The 18,766-nt window shown below is 31.4% G+C and overlaps 1 protein-coding gene across 4 annotated transcripts in view; it reads left to right on the top strand.

Annotated features, from left to right (window-relative positions):
- The window catches only part of LOC145258668 (protein zyg-11 homolog B-like), a 158,226-nt gene extending 140,016 nt beyond the window's left edge, over window positions 1-18,210 (top strand). For all 4 annotated transcript variants that reach the window (XM_080116627.1, XM_080116629.1, XM_080116630.1 and 1 more), the window contains 9 exons: window positions 2,740-2,850; window positions 3,512-3,653; window positions 4,932-5,002; window positions 9,666-9,728; window positions 10,158-10,225; window positions 10,906-11,035; window positions 12,742-12,794; window positions 16,310-16,407; window positions 17,443-18,210. In XM_080116627.1, the coding sequence (XP_079972753.1) occupies window positions 2,740-2,850; window positions 3,512-3,653; window positions 4,932-5,002; window positions 9,666-9,728; window positions 10,158-10,225; window positions 10,906-11,035; window positions 12,742-12,794; window positions 16,310-16,407; window positions 17,443-17,600 (894 nt within the window). In that variant the 3' untranslated portion in view covers window positions 17,601-18,210. The remainder of the gene's footprint in view (window positions 1-2,739; window positions 2,851-3,511; window positions 3,654-4,931; window positions 5,003-9,665; window positions 9,729-10,157; window positions 10,226-10,905; window positions 11,036-12,741; window positions 12,795-16,309; window positions 16,408-17,442) is intronic.
- Window positions 18,211-18,766: the final 556 nt, after the last annotated feature.

The raw sequence follows: 18,766 nt of genomic DNA, 5'->3' as shown, positions 1-18,766 counted from the left end.
CATAAGTCAGCGTTGAACAAATTATTCGTACTGGCTCCTAAATCAGTTGCTGCAGTAGGAACTTCGCCTAACGTTGCCGTGTAGGTCTTTTTTGCCAGATGTGCGTTGGTTTTTAAATGCTGCTTTATTAGAGATTTTTTACAACTTTTGATCTGTAAAAATAACAATCAATTATTTAATGGTAGTATATACATTTAAAGGAAGGGTGGAAAAAGTTATTTGAAGCCAATTAACATTTATTAATTAACGTAAAAAGTAGATAAAATAAATTGTAAATTTCAACGTTCAATCAAAGTTGAATACAGCTAGATTTACCGTTATAGAATTTCAAAAACAAAACTACTATAACAACGCCAATCTATTAGTCAACTATATTGCAAATTTTATGTATTAAAGTTTGTTCCTACCTGGATATTGCAGTATTTGCAGGTTAAGCAATTGCCAGTTAACTGGTAATCTGCAAATTCATCGGCATATCTTGCCATCCGTTCAGCAGGAGTGCTAATATTTTCGGCATTTTTTGTTTAGTTTTTTTAGATCTTGTAAATTCGTCCTGGGTACTAACACGCTTTGAGTATCTACAAGGACGAGATGTCTGTACATATTTATATATATGCCTATAATATCACTCTTTTTCAACAGACCAAATTTTAGACCCTTCTTTTTTAATGTAAAATCCACATTTTTTTAATGTAAAATCCACATCTGTTAGGGTTATACCACGTTTAATTCATCTAAAAAAATGAATAAATTAAAAACTCTTATCCAAATATTTTCTTTCAGCATATTTTTGGCAAAACAAAACTTATTCCATAAATATTTAGCATATTCTTTTTTAAAAAGCATATTCTTTTTTTTAAGGAATATGCTTTTTATCAAACGAATATTCTCTAACCCAATATATGTAAAGAATTGTTTTTTATTAAAGAATATTCTTGACATTGCCCTACTCATTAATGTATATACTGTTTATATACTGTGAACAATTGAACACTCTATGGAACTTAAATATTTTATTTATTGCATTTTATAATTAAATTAGTCTTTAAATTATCAAAATTAAAGCTTCTTTGGTTGTCCGCTAAAATAGCCTTATAATGAAAAAAAAAAAACTCGTTCCAATCGTAGGAGATTACTGGACCATATTTAAACCTGGCTATTTTTTCGATACAGATTGTAGTTACAATCCTTTGGACACTATGGGGCCGATATATCGGCCCTGGAGACCTAGGGCAAAAAGGATACGCGGATATTTCGTCCCTAATATAATCCTCTAATAGAATGGCTCTCATTAGGAACCAAAGGTTATTGTAAATTCACAACTACGGAAGTTTTACCATGTTTAATTTAATTTATATAAAAAAGAAAACTTCGTAAAATTAAGACTCGTATGCAAATATTTATTTCAACATATTTTCGGCACAACTTATTCCATAAATATTTTGCATATTCTTTTTTTTAAGGGAATAGGCTTTTTGCTAAAGGAATATTCTTTAAAAAAAAGAATATGCTTTTTGTTAAAAGAATATTCTCTAACGAAATATATGCAAAGAATATTCTTTTGTAAAAGAATATGCTTGTCACAGCCCTAGATATAACTCCCCGGTAGTTCCTGTATTAGGGGCAAGTAATTCCCCAGCAGTTCCTGTATCATGAGCTGATAACTACCTGGTAGTTCCTATATCAAAGGTAGATAACTCCCTGGTAATTCCTATATCAGGAGCAGATAACTCCCAAGTACTATTTCAACGCAGTCGTAGATAACTCTTTTAGCTATAAAAAGGCGAAATTCTGAAGGTTAAAATAGCAAATTTTAAGCTTTGAAGTCTTTAGAGATGGCTCATAATTTGGGAACAAATGATTTCCAATATGTTTTTATTTAAGTAAGTTTTACACAATTATTTATTTTTTCAAATGTAAAATTAACATTTTTATATCTATATAAATTGTTCAGTTTTAGTTTATTTATTAGTGGGATCTGTAGAAATTCCACAGTTGTATCCTGCAGCTGTTGTATATTACTACCATGCTTAAAAGAACTATTGCATTCTATGGATTCCCAGTGCAAATGCATGAACCTCAATATTATTGTACCATCTTTGGACAAACTAAAATCTACTTATGTAAATACTCTGGTTAATGTAGTTTCAGAATATATATCTGGTTACAGTGGTCTATCTCCAAAACCCTAGTAGGAGTTTGTGACATTTTTCTATTCTATAAACGTTCGATATGAATGCAGATGTGCCATCTTTGGTAGATACTACACTTTAATCCTAGTCTTAAAGTCAAAAAAGTGTATTTTAATTAGAGTTCCAGGTTTGACAAAACAGCAATATAAAATAAAATAATAATTAAGAAAAAAAAAATTTTTTGCATTGTATTTTTGGTGATCAGGTGATCCCATTTTTCAAATAGGAGATGAAAGCTGGTAATATACAAACATGAAATGCCTTAGCATTTAATTATATAGATATTTTGCGGTAAACCATTTCAAACGTTTGATATTATAAATCAGGTATTCAATTTCAGCTTATTTATTAAGCAGTTTAGCTTCAATTTAACTTGTCTTTATGTATTGTTTTTTTTTTTTTTTTTTTTTTTTTTTTCTGGTTTGTATTTTTTAAATTTCTTATTGTTTTCTTTTGTAAATCTTTTTTTTCATTAATTTCATTTTTGTAATAATCCATATTTATGGAATATGTTTGTTGTCCCCTAATTTGAGTCTTTCTCTTAAAGGGTTTTGATCGCTTCCGTTGTGCTGAGCTTGTTATGGAATGTTTATGTTCTTTTGAGGATCCTTCCATGAATAGAATGTCAGTCGCAATTTGCTCTATCCTTGCTGCAAAGGTAACATTCTCATACTTTTTTTTTTTTTTTTTCGATTTTTAAATTTTCATATTACTTTTTTGGAAGTGTAATACTGAGATTTAAAAGCAAAAAACATTTTTTATCAAATTATGTAATTCTTAATTATATCGTTTGTAGTAAGGACTGAACCTTCAAGACTGTCCACTTAAAACTGATTGTTAATTAATGCTTATAACCATTGGATGATAATAATTCATTAACACTTTTACACAGTCACAGTTGATGGGACAAGAACAATTTACTCCTGCAAATTGAATAAAGAGTTAAGTTTAAAATACCCTATTGTTTTCCTGAGTTTGACAGGAAGATTTCCCCGAGTTTGACAGGAAGATTTCTCGGGTTTGACAGAAAGAGTCCTGAGTTTGACAGAAAGATTCCCAAGTTCAACAACATGTACTTTAAGAAAGTTGGAGGTTTCATCAGTCGAAACGTGTGAAGATAACGTGTCAAGATAAGAACAATAGTCTGAATGACCTAAATAATACACATATGAAGAAGGTCACAATCTGTAAAAACGTAGTCAGAATAAAAATGTTGACATTGTTTAAGAACAAAGTCAATAGAGTTAAAATTTTACTTAATTATTTTTTTCTTATGTTTTTTTCTTGTTTAAATCCTTAACTTTGTTATCTATTTCAAGATCTCAACAGAAGAAACCTCCAAACTGGGTGGTACTCACTTGTACATGCAAAAAATGCTTGGCCTGGTACGCATGAAGATGGAGCAGCCTGTTATTGACATTACCTTGAAGTTCACTCTAAGTGCTCTCTGGAATCTCACTGGTAAGGATACAAATACAGAGCATCAGTTAAGGATCTAAAAATGGTTAACAAGGAGGGAGAGGCGGATATATTATAATATCACAATGCTTTCTGACTTTGTGAAATCTTTTGTAATTGAATGACAAAAATAATTAAGAGGAGAGATGAGTATAGGGAGGAGAAGAAGGAAAAAGAAATTGGGAAGAACAAATAATAAACAATTTGTATTACCTGGTGAGTTCTTTGATTTTTGTCGTCATTTCTTTTACAGAAAACAATAGTCCTTCATCAATTAGCTATAACCAGGAAAGTGAAGTCTCTCAACAGTGGTGACAGTAGATCGCTGTTATAAATATTTATGTATTTTTTTTTTAATCCTTTTTCGCTATGTTGCTGGAATAATAAAAGCAGTTAAAAAGTGCAAGTCCATAGCCCTCTCCCTCCTATAAAAAAAAATAAATAAAATAAAAAATCTTTATGGTGGGCATACTCGTAATTGAAATAAAATAGCACATATCAAAAATCGCGTACATTGACGAGGAAGATTTATTTTAAAACAAGAAAATCAAATTTTATGGCTAAATGATGATCGATTATCTCTCAACGCTATTTTGCAAAGGACAAGTGATAATTTCAAATAATTCAAACTTGCAGGATTTTAGAAAAACATTCTTAACATGGGGGGGGGGATTAAAAAAAAACCCTGAAATACATCATTGATTAACTCCCCTCTTAAAAACTCTTCAGAAATAGAATTTAAAATCAGTCTAGTACATTATCATAATGCCTATGAATTCTCATTAATCACTTAAAATTAATTTTATTTATAAAACTACTATGAATTCAAAGAGCAGAGGTCTCACATCCTTGATCAATTTATGTGATTTTTAATGTGAGATATTTCCTTTCTGTCACAGGTATATACACTAAATTAGGCACAAAACCATTTGAGTGGGAAAATAGGTATTGGTCATCCTTTGTCACCATAACTAAAAAAAATGTCTATCTTACTCTTAGCTAGAATCATTAATCACCTTAATATCACATTTACTCCAATGGCCATCCTATTTAAAATTTTCCAAATCATTTAAAAAAAAAAAATTTTTTTTTTTTACATCCAGCCCAAACCCAGGAAGAAAATTGATACCATAGATTTTTCATGTGTATATAATGATAGAGCAATAAATTTTTTTCCCAACGATTTCTGTTTTTTCTTTTTTTTTTTAAATTTTTTTTTAAGAATCTATTTAATGAAGGCAGTTTTAATGAAATAAAAAAAATCTTTATTTTATTTTTCAGACGAGTCTCCTGCTACATGCAATGTTTTTCTTAGTGAAGGAGGTCTTGAACTTTTCATGGGAGCTCTTGAGGTAAATACAAAATGCTATTTTGTTGTTTGCCTTTTCAGTTCATGCTGGGTCATAAAATAGATTAAAAACAAAATATTTCGTATTTATTATTACAGATCCAATTCTCTATTGAATATTATATTGTACCTAATACATAGTGGTGATTGCAAAATTAAAAAAAAAAATTACTTGGGTGCTATCAGCTAGAATCAAAACCAAAACATTTTGAACTCCATTTTGTAACTATCGCAAGATAAATAAGAAAAATTTAATATTAAAAGACTTGAAGAAATTAATTGAATTTGTGCATACGCAGAAAAAAGTAAAAATATGCCATCAATTTGAGAAGAACAGTTTGCATTTCAATTTGTTTGTACATGTTATTCATCCATCGAAAGATTTTACTCGTTATAAACCATCCTTCCATCCATAGCCCTTGAGCCCCTCGAGGGGCATAGGCCATCTACAACTTTTTGTAGATGTTTTTGTAGCAAGGAGTTCTTTTTACAGGGTGAGGGTGCTGGCCCCACGCCCAACCTTCCCAGAAGGTACATACAGCGCCTAGTCTTCCTAAATGGTCACCCATCTGGTACTGGCCAGGCTCAACGTTGCTTAACTTCGGTGATCTGGCGAGAACCGGTGTGTCGTGATTGTGTCATACTATAAACCATCCTTGGTGTCTGATTATTATTTCCTGTTGTTATGTGATCAGTAGTTTAAGAGTTTACCTGTTAGATATTTACACACACACACACACACACACACACACACACACACACACACACACACCTACTGTTTTATTTATATAGAAGATGTTCAGTTCGTTAAATCCAAAGTAGCTGAACAGTGGCTTGGTTCCCACCAGTTTTGGCAAATAGCAAACATGATCCTGAACAGAAGCGTGCCTTCCATCCCAACCATCATCAACAGACCTGAGGTCATCTCGTCAGCATCAAAGCCAAATTATTTGCCAAGAACTTTGCAGCTAATTCTACCCTATGCGACGAAGGCCATCAACTTCCCGTATTTCCTCCTATAACAGACAACACACTATGCAACATACAAATATCTGTGCATGAAGTCGCCAAGCTAATCAAGAACCTTGATTCCAGTAAAGCAACTGGCCCTGACGGCATTCCAATTATAGTGTGGAAAAAGCTTCAACCAGAACTTGCCCCCATACTTACCAAACTGTTTAAGCGTTGCCTTGAGAAGTGCTTCCCAACACCCTGGAAACCTCATCAGTATGCCCTGTATATAAGAATTCAGGTGATAAGTCATTTCTCTCTCAGTACAAACCAATAAGTCTCCTGTGTGTCATGAGTAAGCTGCTGGAATGCATATTAAATAAAGAAGTAGTCAACCACCTCAGCAGAAATAACCTTCTTAGTGACATGCAATATGGTTTCCGTTCTGCTAGATCTACAGCAGTTGTGCTAACGGTTATATATCATAGGATTAGTGAATCTCTTGACAAAGGCTTCCTTTCTAGGGCAATTGCTCGAAATATCAAAGGCCTTCGATAAGGTATGGCATAAAGGTCTACTTCACAAGATTTCCAGCTACGGTATAACTGGAAATGTTTTCTCTATCATTAAATCATTTCTCTATGATAGGCTCATAAGAGTAGTGGTCGATGGACAAAAATTATAAGCTTGCAGTATTAATGCTGGAGTCCCTCAAGGGTCCATCCTGGGCCGAACTCTCTTCCTGATCTACATCAATGATCTCCCAAAACACATACTTAAATCATTCGTTGACATCTATGCTGATGACACGACCATCTATGGCAACACATCAAAGGCTGTAAATGACAAAGTTCTCTCTGATTCTCTCTCCTTTGATCTTGAGCGCGTGGTACAGTGGGGAAAGAGGTGGCTGGTTACTTTTAATGTATCTAAACACCAAGCTCCTATCTTTACATCATCAATGCTCTTATCCCCATCTGGCATCAATTGAAATGGATGGCTCTCATCTAGGAAAAGCCCCATGTTTTGACAAGCTTCTGGTCTTGACCTTCACTCCTGATCTGATATGGAAGACGTACATCTAGTCTGTTGCCAAGGTTGCTGAAAAAATGGTAGGATCCTTCTACTGCTCCAGAAGATATCTCACTACTGATGCATTTCTCTATCTATATAAAAGCCAAGTACATCCAAGGATGGGGTACTGCTGCCACATCTAGGTAGGAGCTGTTAAAAACAGCCTATCCTGCCTTGACAGAGTACAAAATAGGCTTAGTGGGGATGCCCTTTTCTTTCCCTGCAACCTCTCTCCCACAGAAGAGACGTTGCGAGTCTGTCTTTGTTTTATTGTTATTTCCGTGGGAAATCTGAGCTCCAATCTCTAGTCCCTCCTCGCCAATATTTCACGAAAAACACCCGTCTAGCTGAAACCACTGTCAATAAGTTTCCCCATTCTTTATCTGTGCCTAAATCAAAACGTAGCTTCCATGAACAAAGCTTCTTTCTTAGAAGTGCACGCCTGTGGAACTCTGTTCTGTTTACCCGTTTCCCACCTGACTACAGCTTGAATGTCTTCAAGTCCAACATAAACAAATTTATGATAAACCGCCCTCTTAAGTAAGACACTTTAACAAATCTCTATTACTAACTATTACTACGATATTGTCCCATTGATTACTGTACATGCAATAAACCTTATCCCCAAGTGGCTTCTGGTGGTGACCACCATGTAAAAAAAAAAAAAAAAAAAAAAAAAAAAAGATTTTGATTTGATATCCAGTTTTTTTTTTGGATGGGCTTAAGAGTTTGTCAGTTAAATATTTACACACAGACACACATCTACTATTGTATTTACAGTAGAACCCCGAGATATGTTTTTTTCAGGTTACAATATGGAAAGATTGTTTTTCCGGTGCCTGGTTACGGTATTTTTCCCGCCTTACAGTGTTATTTATAATGTTATTTGATTATATACATGTGTATTATATACTGTACTGTATTTTGTTATTAATTTCTAATATGTACTGTATAAAATTTTGCTTAGGCCCCGCCATACGACAATTTCACCAACCCCAGAACGGATTAATGCCGTATCCAGGAGCTCTTCTGTATAAAGATCTAGTCTTATTCAATATTTTTTCTTAAAATGGTCATACATAAAAAAGTGGAAAGATTTTTTGCTCTCACAATCAGATCTACTATTACTGCCATCCACATACACTAGGAAGATATTTTGGGCAACAAACATTATGTAGTAAAATTATTACATTTTTGTCTAGAATTTATCCTATATTCAAAAACAAGAATAAGGAAAAATCTTTATGGGGTATATACCCATGATGAAGCAAAAATATCATATTCCAAAAATTAAGGTTTTCGCATGCATGTTATATGCCATGATTTAGTTTGTTTTATTGTCTTGTCAAGAACTTGATACTAATAAAAAAAAACCTTTCTTTGCATGAGTGTCTCAATTGCAGTAGTCTGTGGATACCGACAGTGAACTGTTTGAGTAGTCATGGTATCAAATATAGTAGCACGTTGGCAGTTTCGGTTGCTCTTGAATCCCACATGGCTTCCAACTGTCTTGACCCTATTCTGCCACTGGATCAGGTTGGTTGGGATAGTGAGATTTACTATTAGTTGTACTTGCTGTATTCATTCGTTTGTATGCTAAATTTTCTGTTTATTATACAGCTTTCTTTTGCTTTTTTTTCCTAACTATATACATAAATTTGCAGTTCCTTCTCTCTTCCCCCCCCCCCCATTTTCTTATTTTGTTTTAGCTGGGGATGATGCATTCTGCTAGGTGCTAAACATTCACCCACCATCTCACACATTCCAACCAAGAGATCTCTTTAAGATTTTAACCGTTCCTTTAAGCGTAATCTTTTATATCTCTCTTGCAATTGGTACATTGGGTATATTTGCATAGTAGTTGTTGAAATTCTGTTTCAGGAGTCTGGTTGCTCCTATAATAACTGGAATGATGGAGATCTTCCTAAAATTGCAGTTTCTTTTCGTGTCGTACAAAAGACTTTTGTATTTCGTTATCTTTTCCCTCTTAGCTCTGTGTAACCCAGCATCATTGGGGACACTAACTTCCACTGAGGTTGCTTCTTTCTCTTTCTTGTCCCATACCATTCTATCAAGTTATATAGTTCCATTTTCTAGCTATGTAGGTGTAGGAATTGCATAGTTATGGGGTATGACTTATTTCCAACTGTTTTTGCTGGTAAACATGTTTTCAGGACTTGCTGCTACATTCGATATTCAATCTTTTACAAATGGTCCTGTGGAGATATTTACATGCTCCATTGTGTCATATTCTGCAGTAGCTGCCACCAAACAGAACCTTACAACTCCCTTTCATACATGTGTGCGTGAACAATGTAGCAATAAGGGAGATAATTTAGTATATAATAAAAAGAGCAACTAATTCAAAGTATTATGTATAAAAAATAACTATAATTGAGATGAAGTTAAGTTTAATGAATATTGTTTGAAGTGAAAACGCTTTTATTGTGATATAAAACGTTTGCCCTTTTTTCCTCAAGGTTTCATTTGTTTGAAAACTGTAAGCCATTCTACAAAATGGGTATTTTAATCTATAAAGAAAGAACCGTTTCCTATTAATCTTGTTTACCATATGCAAATTGATATAAAAAAACCAAAAAAAAACCTCTTAATTTGAAATTAACCTTTCTCTTTTTTTCCAGGTTGTCAAATCATTGCAGCCTGATGTTAGAGTACAAGTAGAAACCAAAATACTTGGTCTTCTAGTGAGTTTCCTTTTTCTTTTTTTCTTTTTTTATTGTTTTCTTTTTCTTTTATTCTATTCTTTTTTCTTACTTTTTCTTTTTTCTTACTTTTTCTTGTTTTTTCTTTCTTTTGTTTTTGTTTTTCTTTCCTTTTGTTTTTTTTTCTTTCCTTTTTCTTTTTTCGTTTTGTTTTTTGTTTTTCTTCCCCCTTTGTTTTTCTTCCCTTTTTGTTTTTTCTTCCCTTTTTGTTTTTTCTTTCCTTTTTGTTTTTTCTTTGATGAATTTTCTATTTTCTTTTATTCTTTGATAATTTTTCTTTTTGCTTTTTCATTTTTTTTCATTTTCATCTTTTTTTTCCTTCTTTACTGAATTTTCATTCCCTTCACCTTTTAATTTTAATAAAATCCTTCTGCCTAAATTCTTATTAATATTTTGTTTTTCTTTTAACAGAATAATATTGCAGAAGTTAAAAAACTTCGATATGCTTTAATGGGAGAAGACTTTATTCTACTGGTCAGGTAAGATCAGGTCATTCACCATGTGAAATTACATCAAAATTTTATTTATAAGAACAGTCACTGTTTGTTTGATATTTTTTCTGATGAAATTTATTTCTCCTCTGTTACTTTAAAACCATCGTTCTTCTAATATCCTCTTTGGCCACCAGCATTTATACAAGTTTCACTTGACTCAGAAGGCCCCTCACATGCTGAAGTAGGGGTTCTCTTTGTTGCCATTTCTGCAACATACTTGTTTTACGAGAAAGGGTCGTTAGCCCTATGCTCAACCCCCACCCTGGAGGACCAGGGATCACTCTTTGTCTGGTTTCTATCCGTTGATCTTTCTGGTAAGGGTGGCCCTGCCAAGAGCTTTTGCCCCCGCCTCTAGGAATCCTTAAAACACTCTAGCTCCTTCACCGCGACAAGGTGATAATCCAAGAAGGAGATTACTACATATTATTACTATATTATTGACTAAAATTTTCAAGAGTGGGCACTCTGTATAAAGTAGTACCACTTTGAGATCAAAATGGATGCTAGCCTCTGTGTTTATTGGATTATTCATTTTTATTTTGTAACCTAGTTTGGCTAATTAGCATTCAATTATTTTTGTAGAAATATTTATCCCTTGAAATTATTGAATCCTTGTTTTGCTGAATATGAATTTTGTAATAATGTCTTTAAATATTTCTTTGCAGACGCCTTCTTCAGGCTGAACAAATTGATGTCAGTTACTTTGCGGCTGGTATATTTGCGCATCTTGCTAGCGATGCTAATGAGCATTGGATGAGCTCAAGTTTAACTCGAAAAGATGTCCTTGCTGAGTTGGTAAGATTATATATATATATATATATATATATATATATATATATATATATACATGAAACAACAATTGGTGCTAGTCCAGGTTTTCACCTAATTTTAAAAAAAATACAGAAAAATCTTTGTTGTATGTACCTGTCATGGAACAAAAATGTCATTTTCCAAAATTTATGTAAATTGATTGAGTATTTTTTTCTTTTTTTTTTTCTTTTTTTTTCTTTTTCATTTTTTTTTTTTTTTACAAGTTTTAGTGATTTTAGTGTATTTCAAGTTTTAGTATATACTGAAAATATTACAAGGTTGGTTTCAAAATCTTTGTAGTTTGAATTAAGTTATCTCATTTAGTTAAATATGGCAGATCAAAACAATATTTCGTTTCCTCATAAAATTTGATTTTTATAGTTAAAAAATATAACTACTTCATTAGTTTATGTGATTAATGAAATATGATTTTTCTGTATTTTTGCTCTTTAGATAGGTTGAATTTTGCACAAGAATCAAACAATTATTCCAAATGACTAAATCCTTTTAAAAAATTACCAATATTTGCTGTTAAATTAATGATAGAAGCTTGAAATATCAACTGATTATTTGTGAAATCTGAAGAATGTAATTATCCTTACAATTATATAAAAGGAACTTTGTGCATGTATGCGTCTGTGTGTGTGTGTTCATTCCTTATGGATTTGTAAATGGCTGGGCTGATTTTTATGAAATTTCACACAAAGGTACTATATGTGTCTAGCAGTGTTTTTAGATAGGTTTTGTATAAGAATATCTTTGATAAGTATCGATAATCGATAATCAAAATAATCTGATGAAAGAAAAAACAGGCGATTTTGACCAAAGTTAACACCTTACACAACCTAACATCACAAGTGCATTTGAGAAGTTTTATTATCACACAAGCTGAAAAACCTGACATATAAAATCAACAGTAGGTTCTTTGATATGACATGAATGTGTTCAAAATGAATGTTTCAGTTTAAAGCACAATTGCACCATGATACTTGATTTTTTCATTTTAAACTTAAACTTAAGCGATTATCCCCGCACAAGCAGCAAGGCCAGGCATATAAAATCAACAATAGGTTCTTTGATATAACAGGGGCACATTCGAAATGAATGTTTCTGTTTAGAGCACAATGGAAGCATGGTACTTGACTTTTGCTTTTTAAACTTATAATTATATATAAAAAATAATTTTATAAAAATCAACAGTAGGTTCTCTACAGTGTAATTTAGATTATAATTTATTGTTGCTTAAGTCACTGGGGAAGTTTTCTCCCAGTGAACAGCGATGGGTCTCCAACTCTATCGATTTGATTGAAAAATGGACGATTTCAGCAATTTGGATGACAATCAAAATATGGGAGTATGAAACATTCATTGATCATCATTCAATCCCAGACAACATCGGAATTCCCTGCTAGTCTTTAGTTTATGAAACGACAAAACATCTTGGCTTTAAATGATTGGAATCTTATCTCATAAGAAGTGGCAAAAATATTTTCTTTTAGTAAGAAATGTTTTTCTGTTTTAAAATCTGGTAAAAATTAATTTGAATGTAGTTGGATTATGTCTTGCAAATACAGAGTTTTTAATCAGATTTTAGACATTTCTAAACTTGTAAAAATGAAAAGCATCTTTTCTGTATTTTATGATTTTAGCCAATAATTTTATAAATTTCTTTTCTTTTTCATTTTAAATAGAAAAATGTTGTTATGAAATGGGAACAGCCACAGACAGAAATGGTCGCTTACAGGTAAGTCATTTTATATACTGAACTTGTTGACTTAATTATTCTAGATGTTTGTTTTATTAAAACAGTTTATTTATACTTTTATTAAAAGCTAGTATGGCTACCTGGCATTTTCTTGAGCAAAAGTGTAGCCTATTTCTATTAAAAAAAATTTTTATTTATGTTTTTATTGCTTTTTCATCCCAAACAAGGCACGGTGCCACTTGGATATAATGGGTGACTTTTTTAGACAAATTCTCTATCTTTCCTATCTTTCTCTCTCTGTCTCCTCTCCTCAGCCTATTTCTCTCTAGCTGGGCACACACACACACACACGCACACACATACAACTCTCCTTTATATAATAAATTACTCTTTGCATTTTCTTTCCAAACTAGTACACAATAACGGTGAAAAAAATGACACTTTCTGATGAAAGCTGATCCAGTTGAGCCCCAAACAATGAATAATTCTTTTTAAATTTCAGATATTATTTATCCAGGGTAACACCAATCAAGAGAATACCAACCTTGTCGATATTTGTTTTGTTGTTTTCAACTTTAGCTGGATACACAAACATAGAAATGTTTACAGAAACCATTTGAACAAAATGGATACCTGGAAGTTCTGTGGCAGGATAGCTAGTTTTATAAAGATTGATTTGATTTTCATCATGAATGTCAAATATTCAGCAATTATGAAATTAACCTTATTACTTGTTTAACACATATATATATGGTATATAATTAGATCAGGGTGACAAGAAAGTTCTTACGATTTTTAACTTCTAAATTCAGATGAACATGTCTCGGCTCAAACAAAAACTTATTGATTTAAATAAGCACCATCAGAATCAACATACTTTTGCCAACACAAAACAAGTCTATTTATGCCAGTCACATAAAAATCTTGTGTTCTGGTGGCGATGAAGTCACTGAAGGCGTTTTTTATATCGCTTAGGTTTTTGAAGCATTTTTCATGAAGAAAGTTGTCAAGATGCTTGAAAAGGTGATAGTCGATAGGTGAGAGCTCTGGAGAACATGACAGATGAGGCAGTTTTGTATCGCAATTTGTTTATCTTCTGCAGGAGTAGTTTAGCAACGTGTGGTTGGGCATTTTCATGGAGGAGAATTGTTTTTTTTTTGTTAACTAATGCTGAGTATTGTTGTCGAAGTTTCTGATGCATTTCATCCATTTGTTGACAGTACTTCTTTGCTGTAACGGTTTTGCATTCAAGCAACTGTAATGAATGAGACCGCTTGCAGACCACCAAACAGTCAGCATGACCTTCTTATGGAACAACTCTAGCTTCGGGAAGTGTCGTGAAGCTTTGTTGATGTCTAAGCACTGAGCTGAGCATCGCCAGTTGTTCAAGAACCCACTTTTCATCGCAAATCACAACCCAGTCGAGAAATGATTCGTTCTTGTTGCGTGAAAGAAGGGAAGATGAAACTTCATCACGGCATTTCTTTTGGTTGTTGTTCAATCTGTGAGGCACTCATTTATCAAGTTTTTTGTCTTTTCAATCTCTCTCAAGTGGTTGCAAATCGTTGTATACATTATATCTAATTCAGAAGCAAGTTCTCAAACAGTTGTGCATGATTTGACTTCAACTAAGGTTCCTTATTGATCATTGTCAACATTTGGTGAATGACTGTTACACTCATCATCTTCAAGACTCTTATCGCCACCACAAAATTTCTTAAACCACCATTGTGCTGTGCATTCAGTGGTGGTTTCTGGACTAAACGTTTTGTTGATATCGTGAGCGGTTTGAGTTGAAATTATAAAAATTGTGCGAATTTGCTTTTTTCCCATCTTGTATTCAATGTTCTGAAAAGAAGACGTAATTGTTTTAAAACGATTAGATAGAGTGAAAAACACTCTTTAAAACGATACATAAAGTAAAGGTATTATAATGGAAATTTGTTTGAAAATATATTTGAAATCAAAATTAAAAATTCCGCAAGAACTTTTTTCTCAACCTAATATTTTATAAATTTATTGAATATAATGCATGTATATTTTTCCAGTTGTAGATAGTTGGAAAGAATAAACAATTATAGTGCTTCTTTACATATCACTCCCCAATAAACATACTAAATAAAATTCTAATTTCTAATTCATATTTGTTGTGGTGATTAAAAATTAGTAACCAAATATCACAGAAAACAATCCAGTATTTTTATTCCTCTCTTTTGAAATTCATTATTTACACCAAAGTAGATTACTTCCCCTGATATTTAAAAAGAAAATGGTGGCTCTGAAGGCAGTTATTGATTTGAAAGAAAAAGAAAATTGGTGTTTACACCACATATTATATATTATAGTTCCAAATAAATAAACAGGAAAATTTGTTTAAGAATATTATAATCATATCAGGCAAAAATAGTAATCTACACCAAAAATTAGGAAAAATTGTTTAGTAGAATTTTAATTAAAAGTAAAAACCAGTTTTATCATTTATTGCCCATCTGCCATTGTGGAAATACCAGTAAAGCAGGAGGAGATAAGTCAGTGTGTCATCTAACCAATAAATAATGAGTGGCAGATCAGCAAAATATAAAAAACTTTTATTTTTGAGTAAAATTCTACTCTATAATTTTTCCTAATTTTTGGTGAGGATACTTATTTTTGCATAATACGTATATTAAAGAGTTTTTACTTGGAATGCGATTTCCTCTTGTATCGCATACTGTATGAGCATCAAAAAATTGAGTTTTTTTAAATAATGAAAAAAAAAAAACTATTGGACTGTTTTCAGTAAATTTGTTTACCTTTTTTTGTTCACCATAACAAGTATTTCAAAAAATTAAACTTCATTTTGCATACTTACCGGAGAGTATTATGTCAAGAAGCACCATAATTCATATTAAGAATATTATAATCTTACCTGAATAGATCAGAATTGAATCAATCTGTTATTAATCATTTTTTTTTTTTTTGGTTCCCTGATTTATCGGAGAGGGACCTTTGTTTTCAGTGGCGACCATGCGTCTGTTAGTCCAGACTATTGCCAGATAACCGTCCATTAGTTTTTCCTGAAATTTTGCCACAAATTGTATTTCATTAAATAGATGTGCATAGTAATTTTCTACATTTTTCTCTTTTAAAAATTTTTTATTTTTGTCAGCAATTTTTTATAAATTAATTTTTTCTTGTACAAAATTTGAATTCTTAATTTTTTTTTTTATTAAATTTTAAAATGAACTATAGATAGAATATCATTAAGAGTCTTTTTGAATTAAGTTTCCAAATTTATTAATTACAAATTTTTTTATTCAATTCATTTATTTAGATCTAAAATATAAATTGACTTGCCAGTAATTTTTAAAGAATAGCAGTTATCACTTTGTTGATGTTATTAATATTGTTCTTTAAATCTAGAATATTTAAATTTTTGTATTTAAATGAATATTGAGTTGCTTTTATTTATTCATTTTAATTATTTTTTTTTGTAGGCAGTTGTGGAGTAGTCTCTAATGCTATTGAATAAATCTCATTCCAAATAAATTTTATTTCTGTTTAATTCTTTGCAGGTTTTTCAGGCCATTTTTCCCACTGTTACAATGTTATGAAGCTCCTGCCGTTCAGTTGTGGGCTTGCTGGGCTATTCAACATGTCTGTACCAAAAATGGTAAGTCTCCCTAATGTTTACATCAAAATCAATCATCTCATGGACAGTCCGATTTTCAGTCAAAGTCAGAACTAGGCTACTTTCTCACCTGCTACTCATGTCACATAAACTAATGATACCTGTTACCTGATCCAACAGTCAGCCTCTAAACTGCCCCCCACTTGGCTTGTCTTATGTAGTGTGTGTGTGTGTAGGAGGATTCCAATATTTTCCCCGATTCCAATACAATTACTGATTCTGATTCCGATTCTTTTAAAACGTCTAAATATTTAGCTATAAAGGTTTTTTTTTTTTTTTTTTTTTTTCGGATTATCGTAAAAACCCCATGTAATATGTGCATATATTTTCGCAAACATAAAAAAATACATTTATTCCATGATATATATTTTTTCACTTCACTGGTAGTTTACAATCAATAAACAATCATGATTTTATCATTAGTATCAGCAATAAAAAGCACTGTTCACTCATGGAGGACTATGTATGCTTTGTTTGTTTCTTAATTTAATTCTGAATTATTACTGATGTAATTGACTGTTGCAACCACCATTTTGAAAATACAATGGAAAAAACCAAGAAGATAACTTATCAATATTCATACTTATATATATATATATATATATATATATATATATATATATATATATATATATATATATATTACAAATTTCCATTAATCACTTAAAAATTATTTTTTTTATAATTTACTTGATCAATTTACATGATTTTCAGGATATGATATTTTCATTTCATCATAGTTACATGCACTGTACAGACGTTTCCTTATTTTTGTTTTTTTATATAGGACAAATTTTAGACAAGAACCAATTTTCTTCATAAATTAGAAAATACCAATGTTATAAAATCAAATTTTCCAAATCAAATAATTTATTTTGAAAAAATCTCTTTTACAAAATGACTTGCAAATGTCTGTCAAAATGTTATTGCCTATATGTACAAATGAAAGATTTGTTTTATTTTTTTTTTGCTTTGTTTTGTTTTTCCCTCCCAATGATTCTTTTGTTCTCTTTTCAGGTAATCGTTATTGTCCGATGTTACATAAGGAGAAGGGCTCCGATATCTTGCACGAGCTCGTCTACAACAAAAATACTGAGTCAGAGGTGGTTGAACTCGCTGAAAATGTTTTGGAACTCATGAAGCCTCATATACAAGGCTCTGCTGGCCAATATTAAATGCCTAATCGGTGACATTTTTGCTACAATCAAATTATCTCAAATCCACTAAGCAGGTACTGCATTTAATAAAATTGACATATACAAGTGTGTATATGTGTGTGTATATATATATATATATATATATATATATATATATATATATATATATATATATATTCATAGTATAGTATATACTTATGTTACCGCATTTATATATATTGTGTATATATTTGTTGCAGTATTTACTTCAGCAGTGCAAAAAGCTTAGTAGTTGTATGAAAATACAACTATATATATATATATATATATATATATATATATATATATATATATAATATGCTTGTATGAATTCAATACAGCTATTTGGTTCCTGGCTTTTTATTTTTCCATCTGCAATCTAGGAAATAATTCCAGACAAGCTTTATATAGTATTGGAATGCAATTTTTTTAAACAAAATAAAAACAGAAAATAATAAAAATGCTAAAGAAGATTGTTTATTTATGATTTAAAATGCTATTAGGCCAAAGGAAATTATTTTTTTTAAAGGGGAAATAACTCCTGTTTACCCGTGTATATGTATTGGTTTATTGGATTGGGTTAAAATAAAATCATTCTTGTTTTGCTGCAGTTAGCCCTTGTCATTCAAAAGACTTAGAAGATGAAAACTCTTATAAACATCATTTGATGATGTGTTTGATGTACCGTATACAAGTGGTTGTACAGTTACTGTATGCCGTCATATTTCACATGCATTCTTCTCTTATGTACATTTTAAATTCCTTCGATGACGTATCAGGTGTTCAGCAAAGATTTGAGTTGATATCAAACACAAGTAAATAGTATAACTTCTTATTCATATCCACTTCACAAGGATATGAGTTCTCTGCCTTCTAACAGAATTCAGCCTTTTTAATCTAGAAAAGGTTGAGGTGCAAGTCCAGAATTCTACCTATTTTAAAAAGTAAAAATACAAAAAAATGTTTATGATGTACATACTCGTCACAGAATGAAAATCTCATATTCTAAAAATCACATGAATTTATCAAGCTTTTTTTGTATTAAGAAAATCAAATTTTATGATGAAGTGAGATGTTGTCTTGATCTGCCATATTTAGTAAAGGGAGACAACTCAATTCGAATTATGAACATTTTAAAATGTCTTGTAATTACTACAATATATTAC

The sequence above is a fragment of the Euprymna scolopes genome, chromosome 3 (assembly GCF_053919585.1).
Source record: "Euprymna scolopes isolate OS-2025 chromosome 3, ASM5391958v1, whole genome shotgun sequence".
In the NCBI taxonomy this organism is placed as follows: domain Eukaryota; kingdom Metazoa; phylum Mollusca; class Cephalopoda; order Sepiida; family Sepiolidae; genus Euprymna; species Euprymna scolopes.
Note: the sequence above shows the minus strand (reverse complement) of the source record. Positions and strands in the feature narration are given on the sequence as shown.